At 44.7% G+C, this 18,645-nt stretch overlaps 3 protein-coding genes across 3 annotated transcripts; 1 reads left to right on the forward strand and 2 right to left on the reverse strand.

The window, feature by feature from the left end:
- Positions 1-1,715: 1,715 nt before the first annotated feature.
- On the forward strand, positions 1,716-2,399 carry HOO65_050467 (Copia protein; the record flags this gene model as incomplete). Its single annotated transcript, XM_071000904.1, has 1 exon — positions 1,716-2,399. The coding sequence occupies one exon, from the start codon at positions 1,716-1,718 to the stop codon at positions 2,397-2,399; it is 684 nt and encodes a 227-aa protein (XP_070858526.1).
- Positions 2,400-6,263: 3,864 nt separating this feature from the next.
- Positions 6,264-6,515, reverse strand: HOO65_050468 (uncharacterized protein; the record flags this gene model as incomplete). The annotated part of the gene is made up of 1 exon (XM_071000905.1): positions 6,264-6,515. The coding sequence occupies one exon, from the start codon at positions 6,513-6,515 to the stop codon at positions 6,264-6,266; it is 252 nt and encodes an 83-aa protein (XP_070858527.1).
- Positions 6,516-8,802: 2,287 nt separating this feature from the next.
- Positions 8,803-9,054, reverse strand: HOO65_050469 (uncharacterized protein; the record flags this gene model as incomplete). Its single annotated transcript, XM_071000906.1, has 1 exon — positions 8,803-9,054. One exon carries the CDS (start codon positions 9,052-9,054, stop codon positions 8,803-8,805), a length of 252 nt encoding a protein of 83 aa, XP_070858528.1.
- Positions 9,055-18,645: the final 9,591 nt, after the last annotated feature.

Genomic DNA, 18,645 nt, shown 5'->3' on the forward strand with positions numbered 1-18,645 from the left:
TCTGCACTAATACATGATAAAGCTAGTTACACAGGTATAACTATCCTCGCATCTCGTACAACAATCCGAGCGTTCAGCCCTTTTCTTTACCAAGATCCCAGGCCCAACTCTGTATGACAACACGCTAGACTAAAGAAGCGCGTATATGGCCCAACATCGGCATGCTGTAGGAATCTACCCCTGGTCGGTAGAGCCTCGGCTAAGGTCACAGAGCGCGTAGAAACCCGAGAGGTTACAAGAGTTTAACATGAGACTCGGGACCTGTGTCCGTGTCCGTGCACGTGCACGTGCCTGCGCCTGCGTCTGCTGCGCCAAAACACACACACTTTTTAGGCTTTCCCATGTCGTCAATTGCTTGTATTAGTGCTTTTTTTTTTCTTCGCTCCCCCCGAGGACCCCGGTTGAAGGCCAGATAAACCAATAAAAACTGGCTTCCTATCAGGAAGGTCCTCATATAAGAAAAGGGGTAACAAAACTTGGGGGTGAGGGGAAAGATAGAACCATGAGGAGGCTTAATGGAATTACTGGACCTATATTCTCGCATGATTCGATATATATAATGTAGTTGTGTCATGTCACTCCAGATTGGGACATGGAAGGTGTTAGGAGTACCTCCGCGATCGGTCTGGATATGAATGCAAGAATAAGGGATAACGTCAACTATAAGTATCGACCCTCAAGACAAAACATAGCATGAAAACACAACACAATATCCAATCAACTAAACTGAGTGCTATGCTCTTCTGTAGACACTGTGGCAGCTATTTGACATGTTCTTGAGTTATGACCAGCCTTACCACAAGTTCCACACTGCCTTACTCTCGCTGGCCCCGACCTTCCCTGACCATCACTTCTGGATAATTCCGCCATCGCCTGCGCATTGATGTCTTTTTGGTTAATCTCACTTCTTCTAATCTATATTCAATTCATCTCCCATCTATTCCGTAGCTGAGCTGTTTTTGCTCCATGACGGTTGCCAAGGGTTTCATTTGCCTGTCGAAGAGTCTAGACCTCAGATTTGAGCAAAGTGTCCTGATACATTGCTACCTTCATTCCTTTTGAAAATGACTTAAGTGGCTGGATAATTGATGTTGGGGAGCTGCTTCACAATATTTCTCCAAATCGACTTAGTGGTGGCTTTCATGCCCATCAAGGATAAGAAGCTGATAGCGACTGTTTCATCTGGGCCGCCCTTGTATGGTAATCGAAGTGCTTGAGCCACTAAGCCTCTCCCTTGGATACGGCTGACACGGCTTTTGAAGAAATGGAAAGTATCTTTTAGTCTCCTGTAAAAAATGGTATGACCATTTTGCAGAGTTGGATGTATTTCGAGGCAGTGTATACCAAGCACTAGAAGGGCTACAACATGTCGGAAAAGACAATCTTCAATAGTTTCCTGTTTCTGCCTCCCCCTGAGTGTAAAGAGGTGGGTGGCTAAGGCGTGCTACCGAAAGAAGGACTTCTCGACAAGCGACACGATAGAACAGCTGATATTGATCCGGAAAACGAAGAAGACCGACGTCCATGCTAGGAAAGTCCGCGTTACCGAATCAGTGCATTTCTATGAGAATATGCAACCCAAGAATCTGGAATAAGAGAAAGAATTGCGCCAGGCTGAGGATAAGGATGTATCGAAAGAACCGCGGAGTTTTGATCGAAGGGTTTTAGAAAAAGAAGAACCTGTGGACAGTGATCAGGCGAAGAGCGAGGTAGAGATGCCTGAAAGCCGAGGGGAAGATCAGGGTGAAGAACAGTCGTTGAAACCCTTTTCAGAAATGAAGGCGATACGACGCAACTGGACGCAGTCAATCAATGTAAGACTAAATCTTTTGATTGAATCGCTGCATCGGAAGATGCCGAAGAGAAGGCTTATCGAGGAGTTTGAGACGAAAGAGTATCAACCACCAATGCAAAGAGCCAGGGTGGATGGAGAGCATGGCGCAACCCAGAAGACCACGATAGCGTTGTCAGAGCCTTCTATGACACTTAGTCAAGCCATCTCACATCCAATGGAAGGCCAAGGGTGGAGGCAGGCTGTCAGGAGTGAATTGGAAACACTTGACAAGTTTGGCACTTGGCGATTCGTTCCTAATCCAGAAGGATACGATCCGATTGACACTCGATTTGCTTTTGGCAAAGAGTATGACCTCAATGGAAAACTTGAGAAGTATAAAGCCGGAGTGGTGGTGAGAGGGTTTCGGCAAGAATATGGCGTGAATTTCTTTGAAAGTTTTGCACCGACTCCTGGTAGCGCTACACTGAGGTTATTCTTGGCAGCTGTATGCCAATATGACATGGAATGTCATCAGATGGATGTGTGCAATGCGTTCGCGCAGTCCAAGATCAAGGAGGAAGTTTTCATCATTCATCAAACTACCAGCGAATGTCGATTGCCCTGAGGGAATGGTTGCGAAACTGGATCGTTGTCTATATGGGTTGAAACAAGCGGGTTACCAATGGAATGAGGACTGGATTGGGTACCTCAAGTCAATGGGATTTGAGAACATGGTCACAGAGCCGCGTCTGTTATTACATTCGAAACGAACGTTAGGGTCTTGTGGTGGTGGTGCGTTAACAAACCTAAGTTAGGGTAACTAGGGTTGCTGACCCTGTTCGAGTTCGCACATACGTTAGGGTTAGTATCGGACATGGAGCGTCTTCTTCCAAGGCCGATAATCTGACGGCTAACATGGCTGCAGATGGGTTGACAAAATCACTTGGTCCCCAGAAGTTGTCAGAATTTAGGACAATGGTAGGAGTACGAGGGGGCCCAATAGGGCCACGGGTACCCGTGGGACTTGCGTAATCTTTCACTTTCGGCACAGCTCACACATCACAATAATCAAGTACAGTACTGTGATCAATTAGACATCTAAGTTGCAAAAACAGCTTTATTATTAAATAGCAATAGATTCTATTGCGAGTTGGCGATAATGCAAAAGTGACTCTCGAAACTCATATTCACTTGCAGGTGGGAGATAATCGTCAGGGAGCAAAGCTACGACTTCAATCCAGGCTTGTTCCATCATTGCGTTAACGTACATGTCACCTGAGCGCCGCACTTTTCCCTCCTACACCTAAATTTTCATTTGATCAATTGATTCTCAACAACCTAACATGCCAGCTACTACTATTGAAGCTGGAACCCTTCTTGCCCTTCAGGCCCTTCAAAATAACCCAAATCTAAGTATCCGACGAGCCGCAAGGACTTGTAAAGTAGTGATTGAGACATCTGGGGAAGAGTATAGTGAGTAATTTTAATTGATTAAATGGGTTGTGGTGTTTTTATCGCGATTTTTATAAGAGAGGTTAAGAAAAGTGCAGCGCTCGGGTGACATGTACATTACCTACTTCTCCATGGTTAAGGAGCGTTATTGCTGCGATTTTACGCGTCGTGTTGGTGATTAATGGTGCTGAAAGTGAAAGATTACGCAAGTCCCACGGGTCCCGTGTGATTTTAAAACCACGGGTACCCGTGGCCCTATTGGGCCCCGAGTACGAGACCCACGAGCATTATGGCCACAGGAACCCACATCCGGGAGAGTGGGGGGGGGGGGGATATTGACAGAACCTCGGCGATCATTCCAGATGCTTCGGGCAAGCTGATAAGGCCGCGGCTTATCAGAGAAAAAGGAGATGAATGTAAATGCAGGAATAAGGGATAATGAAAATGACTTGGCATCTAAAAATAATTTAGGGCCATTTCAACAGTTGGTCAGGGTCTAGGGGTCCCATGCCGGCAGTAACATCTACGCCACTCCTGTTCATTGCCACTGCCACGCGACAGATAGTGTAAAACAGATCTTGTTGTTTGAATCAGTTTGTTTATTAAAGGTTTTACTTCTACACTACGTCCTGGGACTTCATTCCTTTTGTACTGTGCTCATGAGGATTCATAATAGGGTGTTAATCCTTTCATGGGCGTACGTGCACCCACAAGAGGTGTGGGTGGGTCTTGGTTTTGAAGAAGCGGGGCATGTATGGGATGCCACTTGACATGTATAGCGCCATGCAACAGACAGAACATACAGTGCCGCCAATATGTACTGTGCAACCATCATTATCAAACTAAAGATTACATGTGATTGTTGTTGTTCGCCTTTCCACCACATGATGACCTCAAGGAGTATCCTGTCAGTAGTCCAACCTGGCGTGGCATAGATGAAGTGCTAAAGGGAAAATACGAACTTGGTTAATACAGTGGATTTGATTTAGTAGTTCCGGCTCTCCACTCAACCCACTCAACAGCTGGCCCACAATAATAATGCGCCCACTTTCCGAGAATTTTATTTGTGGATTCTAGGAAGGGTGAAAGGACTGGTCTTCATGTGCAATAATATAGATGTGTTAGTAACGTCAATGATGAGCAGATGCACCAAAAATCCTTCAATCTCTTCTCTTCGCATCTAATTGACTATTTGTGCATGAAAAACATGGCAGAACCAAGAAATAAGGCTAATATTGATCTCGCCCTTCGGGCCCTTCAAAATAACTCGGAATCAGGTCTCTCTCCAACCCGCCACAAGATCACACCAGGTAGATTATCATGCATTTCATTGCCTACAAAATGGTATTCAATGTCGACGCAATTTCATCACCAGCACACAGAGACTACCTGATGTAGATTCTCAAAGGTTTCCCCCGCAACTACGTGGTGTTGAAGGAATGTCTAAGCGGCTGTTTGCCGACCGCGACGCGTCACTCGTCAGCAAGCGCTAGGCTCCCAACTTACTCAAGCGACAACTAGACTTCAACACACGGTTTGATCGTAGATACAACTACAAGAGGGCCAAATGCGAAGATCCAGCCTTGATTCGTAGTTGGTTCACGCGTGTTGAGAACACAATCACAAAATATCGTGTCAGTCTAGCTGAAATCTACAACTTCAACCAGACTGGCTCTGTGATGTCTATCATTACAAGTGGAATTGTCGTCACAGGCATAGAGAAGCCTTAAAAAGGCTAAATCAGTGCAAGCTGGAAACCGGGAATGGTTCACGTTTATTCAGGTGAAGTGGATGTGGGCCAATATTGCGTCTCCAGCTGCTACTGAGAAAGTAATTTGCCTGGGGATTGGGCTGTTGTCAAGACTCATAATGGGTGGACGGACAATGATACTGGTCTCAAATGCTTCAAGCACTTCGATCCCTATGCAAGGGCCTGATCAAGCAGCCTCTATTAGGTTTTTATCTTTGATGGGCATGAACCACTATTCGGTCGATTGTGAGGAATATTGTGAAGACAAGCCTTGGCAATGTGGCTTCTGCTACAGGTATACTAGCCGTTAGCGTGGGATGCTGTCTTGGCAAATTGCCCATATAAGAATAGATGACACAACAATTAAGCTAGTGCATAGTTATCCTAAGCTCATCCTACACTGGGATGCATTTCTTATTTGGCAAACGAAACCGAGCTGCAGGGCCGTCGGAGGCTTCGGGCTCACAAGGATGTTGATCAATAGGTGGTTCAAGAAATTCGACAAGATGGCAGTCGGGGGAAACAGGGTGGGTGTCTTAGGCATCCAGCGGTGTGAAAATTGTATGTATGAAGACAGGCCCTAATGGAAGGACCTATTTAGAAGATGTAGAACCACCTGGTAGATCTAGCTCCAGGTATTTTAAATAGGCTTAACTAATCATATCGTAATTCAATAATGAATAAGAGATGTATTGGGAAGTCTTGTGCTCACTGGTCTGTTCCACTCACTGATAAATTACATTATTTAAAGGTCCTACGTAGATTGTAAAGGAGTGATAGTCTGGGAAGCGTGACACGACTGAACAACTAACATCACGAAATAGAAAGGCACTGCAGAATACACAGTGAGAACATTGAGGCTGCCAGAGCCTGTCGAGCAACTCCTATAATGATTAATGAAAAATAGTGTGGTCAGACTAAAGGAGTTGCACGCAGAGAATCACTATCTTGTCATTTTATAACTGAGGCTGAGATTGAAACAAAAATAAAGAGCAAGTTACACAAGTTGCATAACATGTTCTTTGATGCAGTGATATTGCTAAACTAAATAACTATTGTAAAGATTCAACTATTGCAGCGCTTGGTGTGATGGGTTTTACTAAGATCAAGAGAATCTCAGATATGACCAAATACTGTTTACTTGATCGAAATCGTAAACAAAATGAAGAGAAATTGCGAACCAAGAAAGCATAATGCAGAGCCTTCTTTATGGATTTCGAACACTAAGAGTCCGTGGGCATGTGTAGGACAACACGAATGTTGTAATCAGAGAAGTGTGCCTCGTGCCTAAGACGAAGATCCTCTGAATGCCGGGGGCACTTGTGATGCATCACAAGGGCTTGCATTCTTGCAATGTTTCATGTCCACACCACGTTGGCCATAAGATGCAGAGTCGTAGCAAATGCAGCTGCCTGCGTAAGTGCAGCAGCCCTCAAGCCCCCTGGCAACAATGTTACCAGCGCCAGCAGACTCAGCCGCCGGCATTGCAATAGCAGTGCCAGCGAGAGCGAGAAGGAAGGTAAGAGTCCAGGATTGCATTTTGTTGGTTTGGTTATTGGTAAAAATGAAGTTAAGACTTGTGAAGACAGGAAGATCGGAAAGAAGAATATGGTTGAAATGAAGTTTCAAAGGGTAAGTGTGTAGAGGTGGAGAACTGATGTAGTTGTGAAGAACAAGTAAAACTACTGATCATCATGGCGAAAGGAAAGGTCTTATATACACATCTGAATAGATTCTTGAGCAAAGCTTAGTCGAATATATCGAGGCATTAATACTTCTACATCACGAACCCTCTGCTTAGCAATGGGCCACAGGGCACATGGAGGTGTGTGTATAGGCTTCCAGGGACTTGCTTGTTATCATGGTTTGGCTATAATGCGGTACCTGTGGAAGTAATGGATTACGTACTAGTATAGGTCTCTGTGCTTTGCTTGAAGCTCCCTTGTAACCCGAACCTAGCTAACCTGGAATTAGGCCTGCCAACTGCCGCAAGATTGTACAAGGTGGATTATCATGTCCTTCACTACTGACAGGGTAGCATTCAAAGTCGGTGCAATATCAATACCGACTCATAGAGACTGCCCGATTTAGAAGAGTAGGCCATTGTCAAATTTATTCTTGGCCTTCATTCACAAGGGTTTCCCTCACCCCACAGCTACGTGGTGTTGAAGGAATATCTAGCTGGCTGCTTGCCGACAGTGACGCGTTACCTGTCGGCAAGTGCTGGGCTGTCAACTTTCTCAAGCGTTAGCTAGGCTTCAACACGCGCTTTCAATCGTAGATAGGATCGAAGAGGGCCAAATGCAAAGATCCAGCCATTATCCACCATTAGTTCAGGCTTGTGGAGAACATAATCGCCGAAATATGGTATCAGCCTAGCTGACATCTACAACTTTGACGAGACTGGCTTGATGATGGGCCTCATTGCAAGTGGAACTGTTGCCATAGGTACAGAACGGCGCGGAAAGGCTAAATCAGTGCAGCTCGGAAACTAGGAATGGCTTACATATATTGAGGTGATTAATGCCGAAGGCTGGATGCCCGCAGCATTCATCGCCGTTGCGGGCCAATATGACCTCTCCAGCTGGTACTGGCTGGGAAAGTAACTTGCTGGGGAATTGGGCTATTATCACAACTCATAATGGGTGGACGGACAATGATACTAGTCTCAAGTGGCTCAAGCACTTCGATTCCCACGCAAGGGCCTGATCAAACAGCCTCCATTAGCTTCTTATCTTTGATGTGCATCAACGCCACTACTCGGTCGATTTTGAGGAATATTGTGAAGACAAGCCTTGGCAATGTGGCTTCTGCTACAGGTATACTAGCCGCTAGCTTGGGATGCTGTCTTGGCAAATTGCCCACATAAGAATATTAAGTAGAGAAAAGATGACACAACAATTGAGCTAGTGCATAATTATCCTAAGCTCATCCAACAATGGGGTGTATCTCTTATTTAGCAAATGAAACCGAGCTACAGGGCCGTCAGAGGCTTCGGGCTCACAAGGATATTGATCAATAGGTGGTTCAAGAAATTCGACAAGATGGCAGTCGGGGGAAACAGGGTGGGTGTCTTAGGCATCCAGCGGTGTGAAAATTGTATGTATGAAGACAGGCCCTAATGGAAGGACCTATTTAGAAGATGTAGAACCACCTGGTAGATCTAGCTCCAGGTATTTTAAATAGGCTTAACTAATCATATCGTAATTCAATAATGAATAAGAGATGTATTGGGAAGTCTTGTGCTCACTGGTCTGTTCCACTCACTGATAAATTACATTATTTAAAGGTCCTACGTAGATTGTAAAGGAGTGATAGTCTGGGAAGCGTCACACGACTGAACAACTAACATCATGAAATAGAAAGGCACTGCAGAATACACAGTAAGAACATTGAGGCTGCCAGAGCCTGTCGAGCAACTCCTATAATGATTAATGAAAAATAGTGTGGTCAGACTAAAGGAGTTGCACGCAGAGAATCACTGTCTCATCATTTTATAACTGAAGCTGAGATTTAAACAAAAATAAAGAGCAAGTTACACAAGTTGCATAACATGTTCTTTGATGCAGTGATATTGCTAAACTAAATAACTATTGTAAAGATTCAACTATTGCAGCGCTTGGTGCGATGGGTTTTTACTGAGATCAAGAGAATCTCAGATATGACCAAATACTGTTTACTTGATCGAAATCGTAAAGAAAATGAAAAGAAAATGTGAACCTAGAAAACACAATGCAGAGCCTTCTTTATGGATTTCGAACACTAAAAGTCCGTGGGCATGTGTAGGACAACACGAATGTTGTAATCAGAGAAGTGTGCCTCGTGCCTAAGACGAAGATCCTCTGAATGCCGGGGGCACTTGTGATGCATCACAAGGGCTTGCATTCTTGCAATGTTTCATGTCCACACCACGTTGGCCATAAGATGCAGAGTCGTAGCAAATGCAGCTGCCTGCGTAAGTGCAGCAGCCCTCAAGCCCCCTGGCAACAATGTTACCAGCGCCAGCAGACTCAGCCGCCGGCATTGCAATAGCAGTGCCAGCGAGAGCGAGAAGGAAGGTAAGAGTCCAGGATTGCATTTTGTTGGTTTGGTTATTGGTAAAAATGAAGTTAAGACTTGTGAAGACAGGAAGATCGGAAAGGAGAATATGGTTGAAATGAAGTTTCAAAGGACTGAAGGTAATGGTGAGTGTGTAGAGGTGGAGAACTGATGTAGTTGTGAAGAACAAGTAAAACGACTGGTTATCACGGCGAAAGGAAAGGTCTTATATACACATCTGAATAGATTCTTGAGCAAAGCTTAGTCGAATATATCGAGGCATTAATACTTCCACATCACGAACCCTCTGCTTAGCAATGGGCCACAGAGCACATGGAGGCGTGTGTATAGGCTTCCAGGGACTTGCTTGTTGTCATGTTTTCGCTATAATGCGGTACCTGTGGAAGTAACGGATTACGTACTAGTATAGGTCTCTGTGCTTTGCTCGAAGCTCCCTTGTAACCCGAACCTAGCTAACCTGGAATTAGGCCTGCCAACTGCCGCAAGATTGTACAAGGTGGATTATCATGTCCTTCACTACTGACAGGGTAGCATTCAAAGTCGGTGCAATATCAATACCGACTCATAGAGACTGCCCGATTTAGAAGAGTAGGCCATTGTCAAATTTATTCTTGGCCTTCATTCACAAGGGTTTCCCTCACCCCACAGCTACGTGGTGTTGAAGGAATATCTAGCTGGCTGCTTGTCGACAGCGACGCGTTACCCGTCGGCAAGTGCTGGGCTTTCAACTTACTGCTACGCTTCAACACGCGCTTTCAATCGTAGATAGGATCGAAGAGGGCCAAATGCAAAGATCCAGCCATTGTTCGCGGTTGGTTCAGGCTTGTGGAGAACATAATCGCAAAAATATGGTATCAGCCTAGCTGACATCTACAACTTTGACGAGACTGGCTTCATGATGGGCCTCATTGCAAGTTGAACTGTTGCCATAGGTACAGAACGGCGCGGAAAGGCTAAATCAGTGCAGCTCGGAAACTAGGAATGGCTTACATATATTGAGGTGATTAATGCCGAAGGCTGGATGCCCGCAGCATTCATCGCCGTTGCGGGCCAATATGACCTCTCCAGCTGGTACTGGCTGGGAAAGTAACTTGCTGGGGGATTGGGCTATTATCACAACTCATAATGGGTGGACGGACAATGATACTAGTCTCAAGTGGCTCAAGCACTTCGATTCCCACGCAAGGGCCTGATCAAACAGCCTCCATTAGCTTCTTATCTTTGATGTGCATCAACGCCACTACTCGGTCGATTTTGAGGAATATTGCAAAGACAAGCCTTGGCAATGTGGCTTCTGCTACACGTATACTAGCCGCTAGCTTGGGATGCTGTCTTGGCAAATTTCCCACTCATATATAGGAATAATTAGCGGTGAAACAATAACACGATATACAAGCCAGTCCATAATTGTCCTAAGCTTACCGTACAATACGACGAACGGATTTACTATTTTGCATACGAAACCCATCGGATTATTCTAGCTCAAAAGAACTCCGATTAGTGGGTTGCTCAAGGAAGATGACTAATCGGTGGTTCGGCCGAAGCGGGCTGTAGCAGGCATTCTGCCCTACGGGGTGAAAATTGAGGACAGGCCATTATGGAAAAACATATTTAAAAGATGTAGAGCCGCCTGGCAGATCACACGGCAGTTATTTTAAATCAGCTTGATTATATCGCAATTCAATAATGAATAAGAGATGTATTGGGAAGTGTTGTGCTCACTGGTCTGTTCCACTCACTGGGAAATTACATTATTTAAAGGACATGCGTAGATTGTAAAGGAGTGATGGTCTGGGAAGCTTAACACGACTAAACCACCAACCTGACGAAAATGAAAGGCATTGCGGAATGTGCGGTCACTTCATTTTGGCTGCCAGAGCTTGTCAAGCGACGCCTATAATGATTAGATAAGAAAAGTGTGGCAAGACTAAAGGACATGCACAAAACGCAACCGTATCTTGTTGTTTTATAACTGAAGTCGACATTAAAAACAAAAACCACAGAGCAAGTTGGATAATGCCAGAAACGTACATGTACAGTGAGCGAAGCAGTATAGCGAGTGAAACAAAAATCTCAACCTTCTTCCTAGAAATCAAAACAAAAACGCAACAACCCAAATTATTCACTGTACTCTTCCCCAGATGCTTAAATTACTACTTATCATGCTCCTATATTATGATCAGGCTTGCCGCAGACACCACAGTGCTAAACTCCCAGTCGCACCGGCCCTCGCCGACCACCACTTGTCGGCGATTCGGTCGCTGTCTACTAATCCATATCTATTTGATCAATTGCTTGATTTCCTTCCGCTACTGGCATTACCCCTGTTATCGGTAGTCGGCGTCTTTTTATCCGCCGGCGCTTACTTTGCATCTCATTCGCCTGTTCAAGGTCTTTGACCATATTAGCTTGCACCTAGGATAAACGGTGGGATCACTGAGCTATCTACATTAATCGTTCGAATGACTAAAATGTATTCCCGGTTTCTAGGCTGCACTAATTTTGGCTTTCCACATTTATTTGTACCTCTGATGACTATTCTACTATGAATCATGCCCTTCACAAAGCTATTCTTGTCAACATTATAGATATTATCTGATCAGATGCCATACTTTGCAATCGTGCTCACCGCAAATGTGAACTAGTTATGGGTAGTAGCTGGGTCCTTACACTGAGCTCTCTGGTACTTATACTTCTGAAAAAAAAAACATGTCTTGAGCACTACTTGTCGCTTGACGAAGTTTGAAACCCAAGGTCAGGCTCTGCAAGCAGTTGATCAGCCATCCATTTCACACCTCACAGACGAGGGGCAATCCTCGCAAATCTAGGTCAAGAATAAAGTCAATGAAGATCTCTTCCTCTGGATCGGATAGATTGTGTAATTTAGGGATAATATCGCCGTAGGGTTGGATGCCCTTCCGTCGACACTAGAGGGTTGTTAGGTTGACTGTATAGATCACTACGACACATTAGGGTTTCAATTCTGGGTTATGTTGAAGGGCTTGAAGGGTGACAAGCATTCTATCATTATAATGAGCCTGTGACATCATAGGTTGAGGGGTTTTTGTTTCACTCACTATACTATACATGCATGTTAACCTAAGTCAGGGTTACGATGATTGGTGACTCTGATCTAGTTCACCTAAACGTTAGGGCTAGTATCAGACATTAAGGATCTCCTTCTAAGGACTATATGTTTTATCTATACAAGGTAGTGATGGATAGATAAACTAGCTGAAGATCCGCTCTTCAGGCAAGACGTAGATAGATACGGGAAAAATTCAATAATCACTTATTCTTTCTTCGCCTCTTTACAGGACGTTCACTACGTTCTCCTAATATATACTGTTAGCTAAGTTTCACAACATATCCTTTGATTTAGTGATAACGTACACGTACCGCGAGCGCCGCAGTACACCGAGCGCCGCAGTACACCGAGCGCCGCAGTACACCGAGCGCCAGAGTACACCGAGCGCCAGAGTACACCGAGAGCCAGAGTACACCGAGCGCCGCACTTTTCTTAGCCTCTTTTATAGAAATCGCAATAAAAACACCACAACCTATTTGATCAATCAAAACTACTGACTATAGTCTTCCTCAGATGTCTCAATCACTACTTGACAAGTCCTTGCATTATGGCCACGGACACCACAACGCTGAATACCCGGCTGCGCTGACCTCCCTTGACCACTACTCCGCGATGATTCGGCCACTACCTGCGCATCAATATCCATCTGATCAATTGCTTCCCTTCCTTACTCTACTGCCTTAACCCCTCTATTCTGTAGCATAGTTCTTTTTGCCCGCTGGCGCTGGTTAATTATCTCATTTGCCTCCCGAAGGTCTTTGTTCTCAGCAGCTAATAGGGCAACCCGATGCATAACTGCCTTTGTGCCCTTCCCAAGAGACTTTAGGGGTTCAAGAATTGACTCTGGAGAGCTACTTTGGCGTCTTCTGATCTATCTCTGAAGGTATTCAGACTGAGATTGGGCTTCAAGCTTTGAGAAGCCCGGCTCCTTTGAATGATGCCTTGATGTTCTTTTCGAGTGTTTCTACTTGCACATAAAAATTTAATGCCCCACATTACACCAAGTAATTGAACCAATAACATGCCTAAATTAACAAAAGTCCGGTGTGGGTGTTACGCCTGCGTCTATGATACGGCAGTTGTAACCCTGCGACTATTGACCACAGTAAACAAGCGCTATAATCACTCACGTTGATGCGTATAAATACGTGAGTCTCGTATGAATAGCTATCATAAAATATAGGTCGATTCTCTGATTCTAAAAGCTTGATGAAGAAGGAAGCAAACTCTGTGACAGACTTCCGAAGCTGGCGCTTCGTAAGTCTATCTCAGAGCGGGGTCAGGGTCCGATTGTCATGTGACCCTGAACCCTAAAACCTACACCGGTCAATCAAATAGTCGTACTAGCCCCACTTTACAACATCCCTTTCCTCCTCAATTCAAGAAAGTCTATTCTGGGCCTCTTGTGCTGAGTGTTGTATGTAGCCTCCTTGCCTCCCTCCGCCTCCTGTGGTCCCTCCTTCAGTGCTTCCTGTGATACCTTTTGTGGTTGAGGCAGTTGTATGGCAGTAGCTTTGGTCAGGAATCGACTGTATAACAGGGGATGGTTATGGGATGATTGTTTGACCTTCGCAGACAGACTGAGATAATAGAAAGACACTGACTTCATCTTCACTAAAGGTTGCAGTGTCAAGTTTGGTTACACTTTAAAAAGATATGTGACTATTTTATTGGGTAGATTATTGTCAAATTGGTTATGTGATTGGTTCAATTACTTGGTGGTATGTGGGACATTAAATTTTCAGGTGCGAGTAGGAAACTGTTATGGTGCGAATAGGAACACTCTTCTTTTCTGTCATGGTGGCCTAAAATGCACTGTAAAAGGCTGGAAAGAACTTGGTCGTTGAAACACGTGTAATAGAGCATCTGATCAAATGCTATATTTCTTTCCCATAGGCACTCTGTAGCACACTAAAGTACACAACGTCAAGGGGCTGAAGTAGATGAGATGAATAAGGTGGCATACAAAGCCAGATGATCATATTGTCATCGCAATATCTCTTGAATTCGATGGAGTGGTGACTTTCGTGGCCATTGAGGATCAAGAGACGATAGGAACCAATTGATCGATTGGTCATGTGCTGGTCAAAGGGCTTGAGTCACTCGAGGCCAGTCTTGTTATCGGTCCAGCCATTTTGGGTCGTTGCAATAGCCCAATCGCCTAGGAGGTTGCTCTCTTGGTACTAGTTGGTGAGGTTATATTGGCCCGCACTAATGATAAACGGCGGGATCGACTAGCTTTCCACATTAATTGCTTGGATTACTGTAATCTATTCCCGGTTTCTAGGCTACACTGATTTTGGCTTTGAATGCCTTTCTGAGCCTACGACAACAATTCCGCTTGTAATCATGCCCATAAGGACACCAGTCTCGTCAAAGTCATGGATATCATCTGATCGGATGCTATACTTTGCGATCGTGTTTGCCACAAGCTGAAACCAATCACGGATATTGGTTGGACCTTGGCACTTAGCTCTCTGGTAATCGTATTTCCGAAAAGAAACGCGTCTCGAGGTCTGGGTGTTGTTTGACGAACTTTGAAGCCCAGCGTGTGCTGACGGGTGGCGCGTCACGGTCGGCAAGCAATTGATCAACTATTTCTTTAACACAATGAGACTAGAGTAGGAAATCCTTGAGAATCTAGGTTGAGAATAAAGTGCTTAAGGATCTGTTCCTCTAGATCAGATAGTCGATGCGATTTATTGAACGTATCGCTTTGAGATTGGATGCCGTGCTGGCGGCGACATAGTCGACGCTCACAAATTGTATAGGTCCTTGCGGCGCGTCGGAAACTTAGATTTGGGTTATTTTGAAGAGCCTGAAGGGCAAGAAGGGTTCTAGCTTCGATAGTAGTAGCTGACATCTTAGCTTGTTGAGAATCAATTGGTAAAATGAAAAGTTAGGTGTAGGAGAGAGAGGGCGGCGCTCGGGGTACATGTACGTTATTGCTAAACCGGATAACTATTGTAAACATTCAGCAATTGAATCGCTTAGTGTGATGCGTTTTACTAAGTATAAGAGAATCTCAATTGTAGTCAAATACTGTTTATTATATGAAAATCCTAAAGAACACCAAGCGAAACTGCGAACCTAGAAAGAATAAGGCAGAGCCGTGCATTGTGGATGTCGAACACTAGAAAATCTGGGTGCATGTGTAGAGCAACCCGCATCATGTAATCAGAGAAGTCGGCCTCGTGGCTACGAAGTAGATCCTCTCATGTTTGCGGGCAATGATGACGGGTCACAGGTGGGCGCCTTCTTGCAGTTCTTCGATGCGACAGCACGTCGAGTTCCATCAAAGGTATCTGTACACCAGCAGCCTTTATACCAACTGCAACAGTCCTTATAGCCTCTGGCAACAAGGCTACCAGGGGCATCGGCTACATCAACAACAGGCTCAACATCAACAGCAGGCATTGCAATAGCAGTGCTAGCAAGAGCGAGAAGGAAGGTAACAGTCCAGGGTTGCATTTTGTTGGTCTGGTTATTGGTAGAAATGAAGTTGAGACTTGTGAAGAGAGGAAGATCGGAAAGAAGAATGTAGTAGAAATGGGGGTTCAGAGGGAGGACTGAAGGTAATGAATGGTAAGTGTGTGGAGTTGGAGATCTGATGTAGATGTGAAGAAGTAGTAAAACGACTGCTTTTCATGGCGGAAGGAAAGGTCTTATATACATGCCTAAATAGCCTCATCAGCAAAACTTAGTCGAGTATGTGAAGCCATTGATACTTCTACATCAAGGTACCTTTCCCAGGTAATGGGCCACAGAGCACATGGAGGCCTTTCCGTAGACTTGCACAAACTTACTTGTTGATAGCCTTTGGCTATGGTATTGTAGTCGTGGAAGCAGTGGATTACGTACTAGTTTGTATACCCATCCATCCTTCAGTCAAACTTCCCTTCTAAACTGAACCTAACTATCTGTTTTCAGCATTAATGCCTACAATGTGTTCCCAATGCCTTGATATTTTCCGATATGTAGAGCCACTTCTATAGCCCGGCTCACCTGCATACTCTAGCAAGGCTAATCTCATCTTGTCCTATTTTCACATTAGGGTCCTAACAGTAGATATTAGGAGGACGCACTGAATGTCCTTAGAGTGGTAAGAAGAAGGAATAAGTAATTAATGATGTTGTTTTGTGTCTATCTAATGCTTGATTGAAGAGTAGGGGGGTAGTGATGTATCCTGATCATCGAAGTCCTCATTTTCTACCGCTATGTTCATGTTAGACAAAGTTCTATTGAACTGTGCTACAATAAAACAAGCACAGGTATATCTTTCTACAAGTTAATGTGCTTTATCAGGCTCGTTCTTGGACTCGGGGGGGAATCCAACCCGCCATCATGACTTGAGATATATATGCTTATCTTGTAAAATTATACTTATTTATCGACATGGAGTCATTCCTCCAGGCCATATCAATTTATAGGACCCAAATGCATTCGGAGTATCTTTCGGTAAGTTTGTCAACTAGCTACCTGGAAATGAATCATACTTACTAATTAGCCCATCAATACTTGAGCCAAGACCAGCAGTTACCATCAAGGTCTCTCAGCACCGTCTCCTGGACCTTGGTGATTTTTTCTTTTTTTTAAAAACAAAGGAATAAAGGATGTTATTCATTAAAATTAATTACTATTCTTTTCTCTAGATATCCCAAAAACAATTTGACATGTTCTTGCGTTCAGACCAGCCTTACTACGGACTCCATACCGCCTTTCTCTCGCCGGCCCCGACCTCCCCTGACTATCACTTCTCGATAGGTCGAAACATCTAGTTCTCAGACTTCAATATGGCATTATGATGCATTATTGACCTTGTTCCCTTTGAAAATGGCTCAAGAGCCTCAGGAATTGTTGAGGGGGAGCTGCTCTGATGCTGACTTGCTCGTCTTTCGAGGTATTCAGGCTGTCAGCTGGCCTCAAGCACTGTCTTTGTGGTCTTTGAGACCCAAGGGTCGGGGAGTCGGGGGGTCGGGGAGTCGGGGAGTTGGGGAGGCCGGCCTCCTACGTACCAGGTGTTGGAGTTCGTAGCTGCACATTAAGCTTTGATATAACATTTATGAATTGATGCGAACATGTCCAGCCCCTCCAAAACTTCACTCCATATTACTCCGTGGCACAGCGGCTTGATGGGTGGCATGGACAGCTGATAAGAACTCAGTCTTGGAAAAAAGGGTTATTGAGCACGTTCTCAGGTGCTCAATTTCTGAATCATATGTCTTTCTGAGTACATCCATGATAAAGCCAGTCTCATTAAAGTTATACATATCAGCTAGGCTGATACCATATGTTGTGATTGAGCTCTCCACAAGTGTGAATCAACTGCCAATAATGGCTGTGTCTTCACATTCGGCCCTTTTGTAGTCGTATCTACGATTTAAACGTATCTTGAGGCTTGGCTGTGCTGTCGTTTCACACAGTTAGAAGCCCAGTGCTTGCCAACGGTTAACCCGTCGCTGTCGGCGAGCAGTCGGCTGGCCATTTCTTCAACATTACGTAGTCACGGGGGGAATCCTCGTATATCCAAGTCTAGAATGAACTGAACAATAACCTGCTCCTCTGGATCGAATTGTCTTCATGAGCCAGGGGTGGTCTCACGTCGTGACGGGATGCAATTGCATTGGCGTCGTGAGTACAATGAAAGACATTGTAGATCCATGAAGCGCAATAGAGACTTAACTTAGGGTCTTTCTTAAGGGCTTCAGGGGCAAGATTGATATTTGCCTCATTAATTGATCACGGCATGATCTGTGATGGAAAAAGTTTACTTGAAAGATAGAAAATGGTGGCCGGGAGAAATATTGAGCGCTCATTTGTAATGTACGTTCAAGAATAACGTAATTTGCCAATGTGCGGAACAGACCAGTGAGCGGAACACTTCACTCAGACTCTCACACATCCATCTTTCAAACCACTCTACTCAAACCATCAATAATGTCTTCAAATTCTAAAGAAGCCAATCTCGTCCTTGCTGTCGCCACTATCAAATAATACCCAAAACTCGGTATTCGAGAGGTCGCCAAGATCTACACAGTCAGTCTTAGCGCCTTATACGCTAAAATGAAGGGACGACGCGCTTGGCAGGATCTATGTGATTGACTCCACTCGAAGAAGAGACTAGTCAAGTTCATTATTGACCCAGATTTGGGAGGATTTCCCCCTGGCTTAGTGGCGTTTAAGAAATAGCCGACCTTCTGGTCTCAATATGCAATGTGGACTGGGCTTGACACTTGGTCCAGCGACTGTCAGAGCTCAAGACTTGTTTTAATCATATATGCGACCGGTGCCCCTGGCCCTCAGGCAGTCCTAGTCCTGTTAAAGCTGGATATTAAGTTACAGGCTCTAAGGCCAGCTGGCCCTCTCCCTGAAGGACGGACACTTCGGTCTCTTTGACACCCCACAACTCGACACAAGCGCTCTCACAGTCTGCCTATCCCAAGGATCGAATAGCCCATGATAAAGTAAGCTCTCCGACACCAGTTTATGATGCTATCAACCAGTTTGCAAAGGGGACACGGG

This window comes from Ceratocystis lukuohia, assembly GCF_044167205.1.
Source record: "Ceratocystis lukuohia strain C4212 chromosome Unknown Supercontig5_pilon, whole genome shotgun sequence".
In the NCBI taxonomy this organism is placed as follows: domain Eukaryota; kingdom Fungi; phylum Ascomycota; class Sordariomycetes; order Microascales; family Ceratocystidaceae; genus Ceratocystis; species Ceratocystis lukuohia.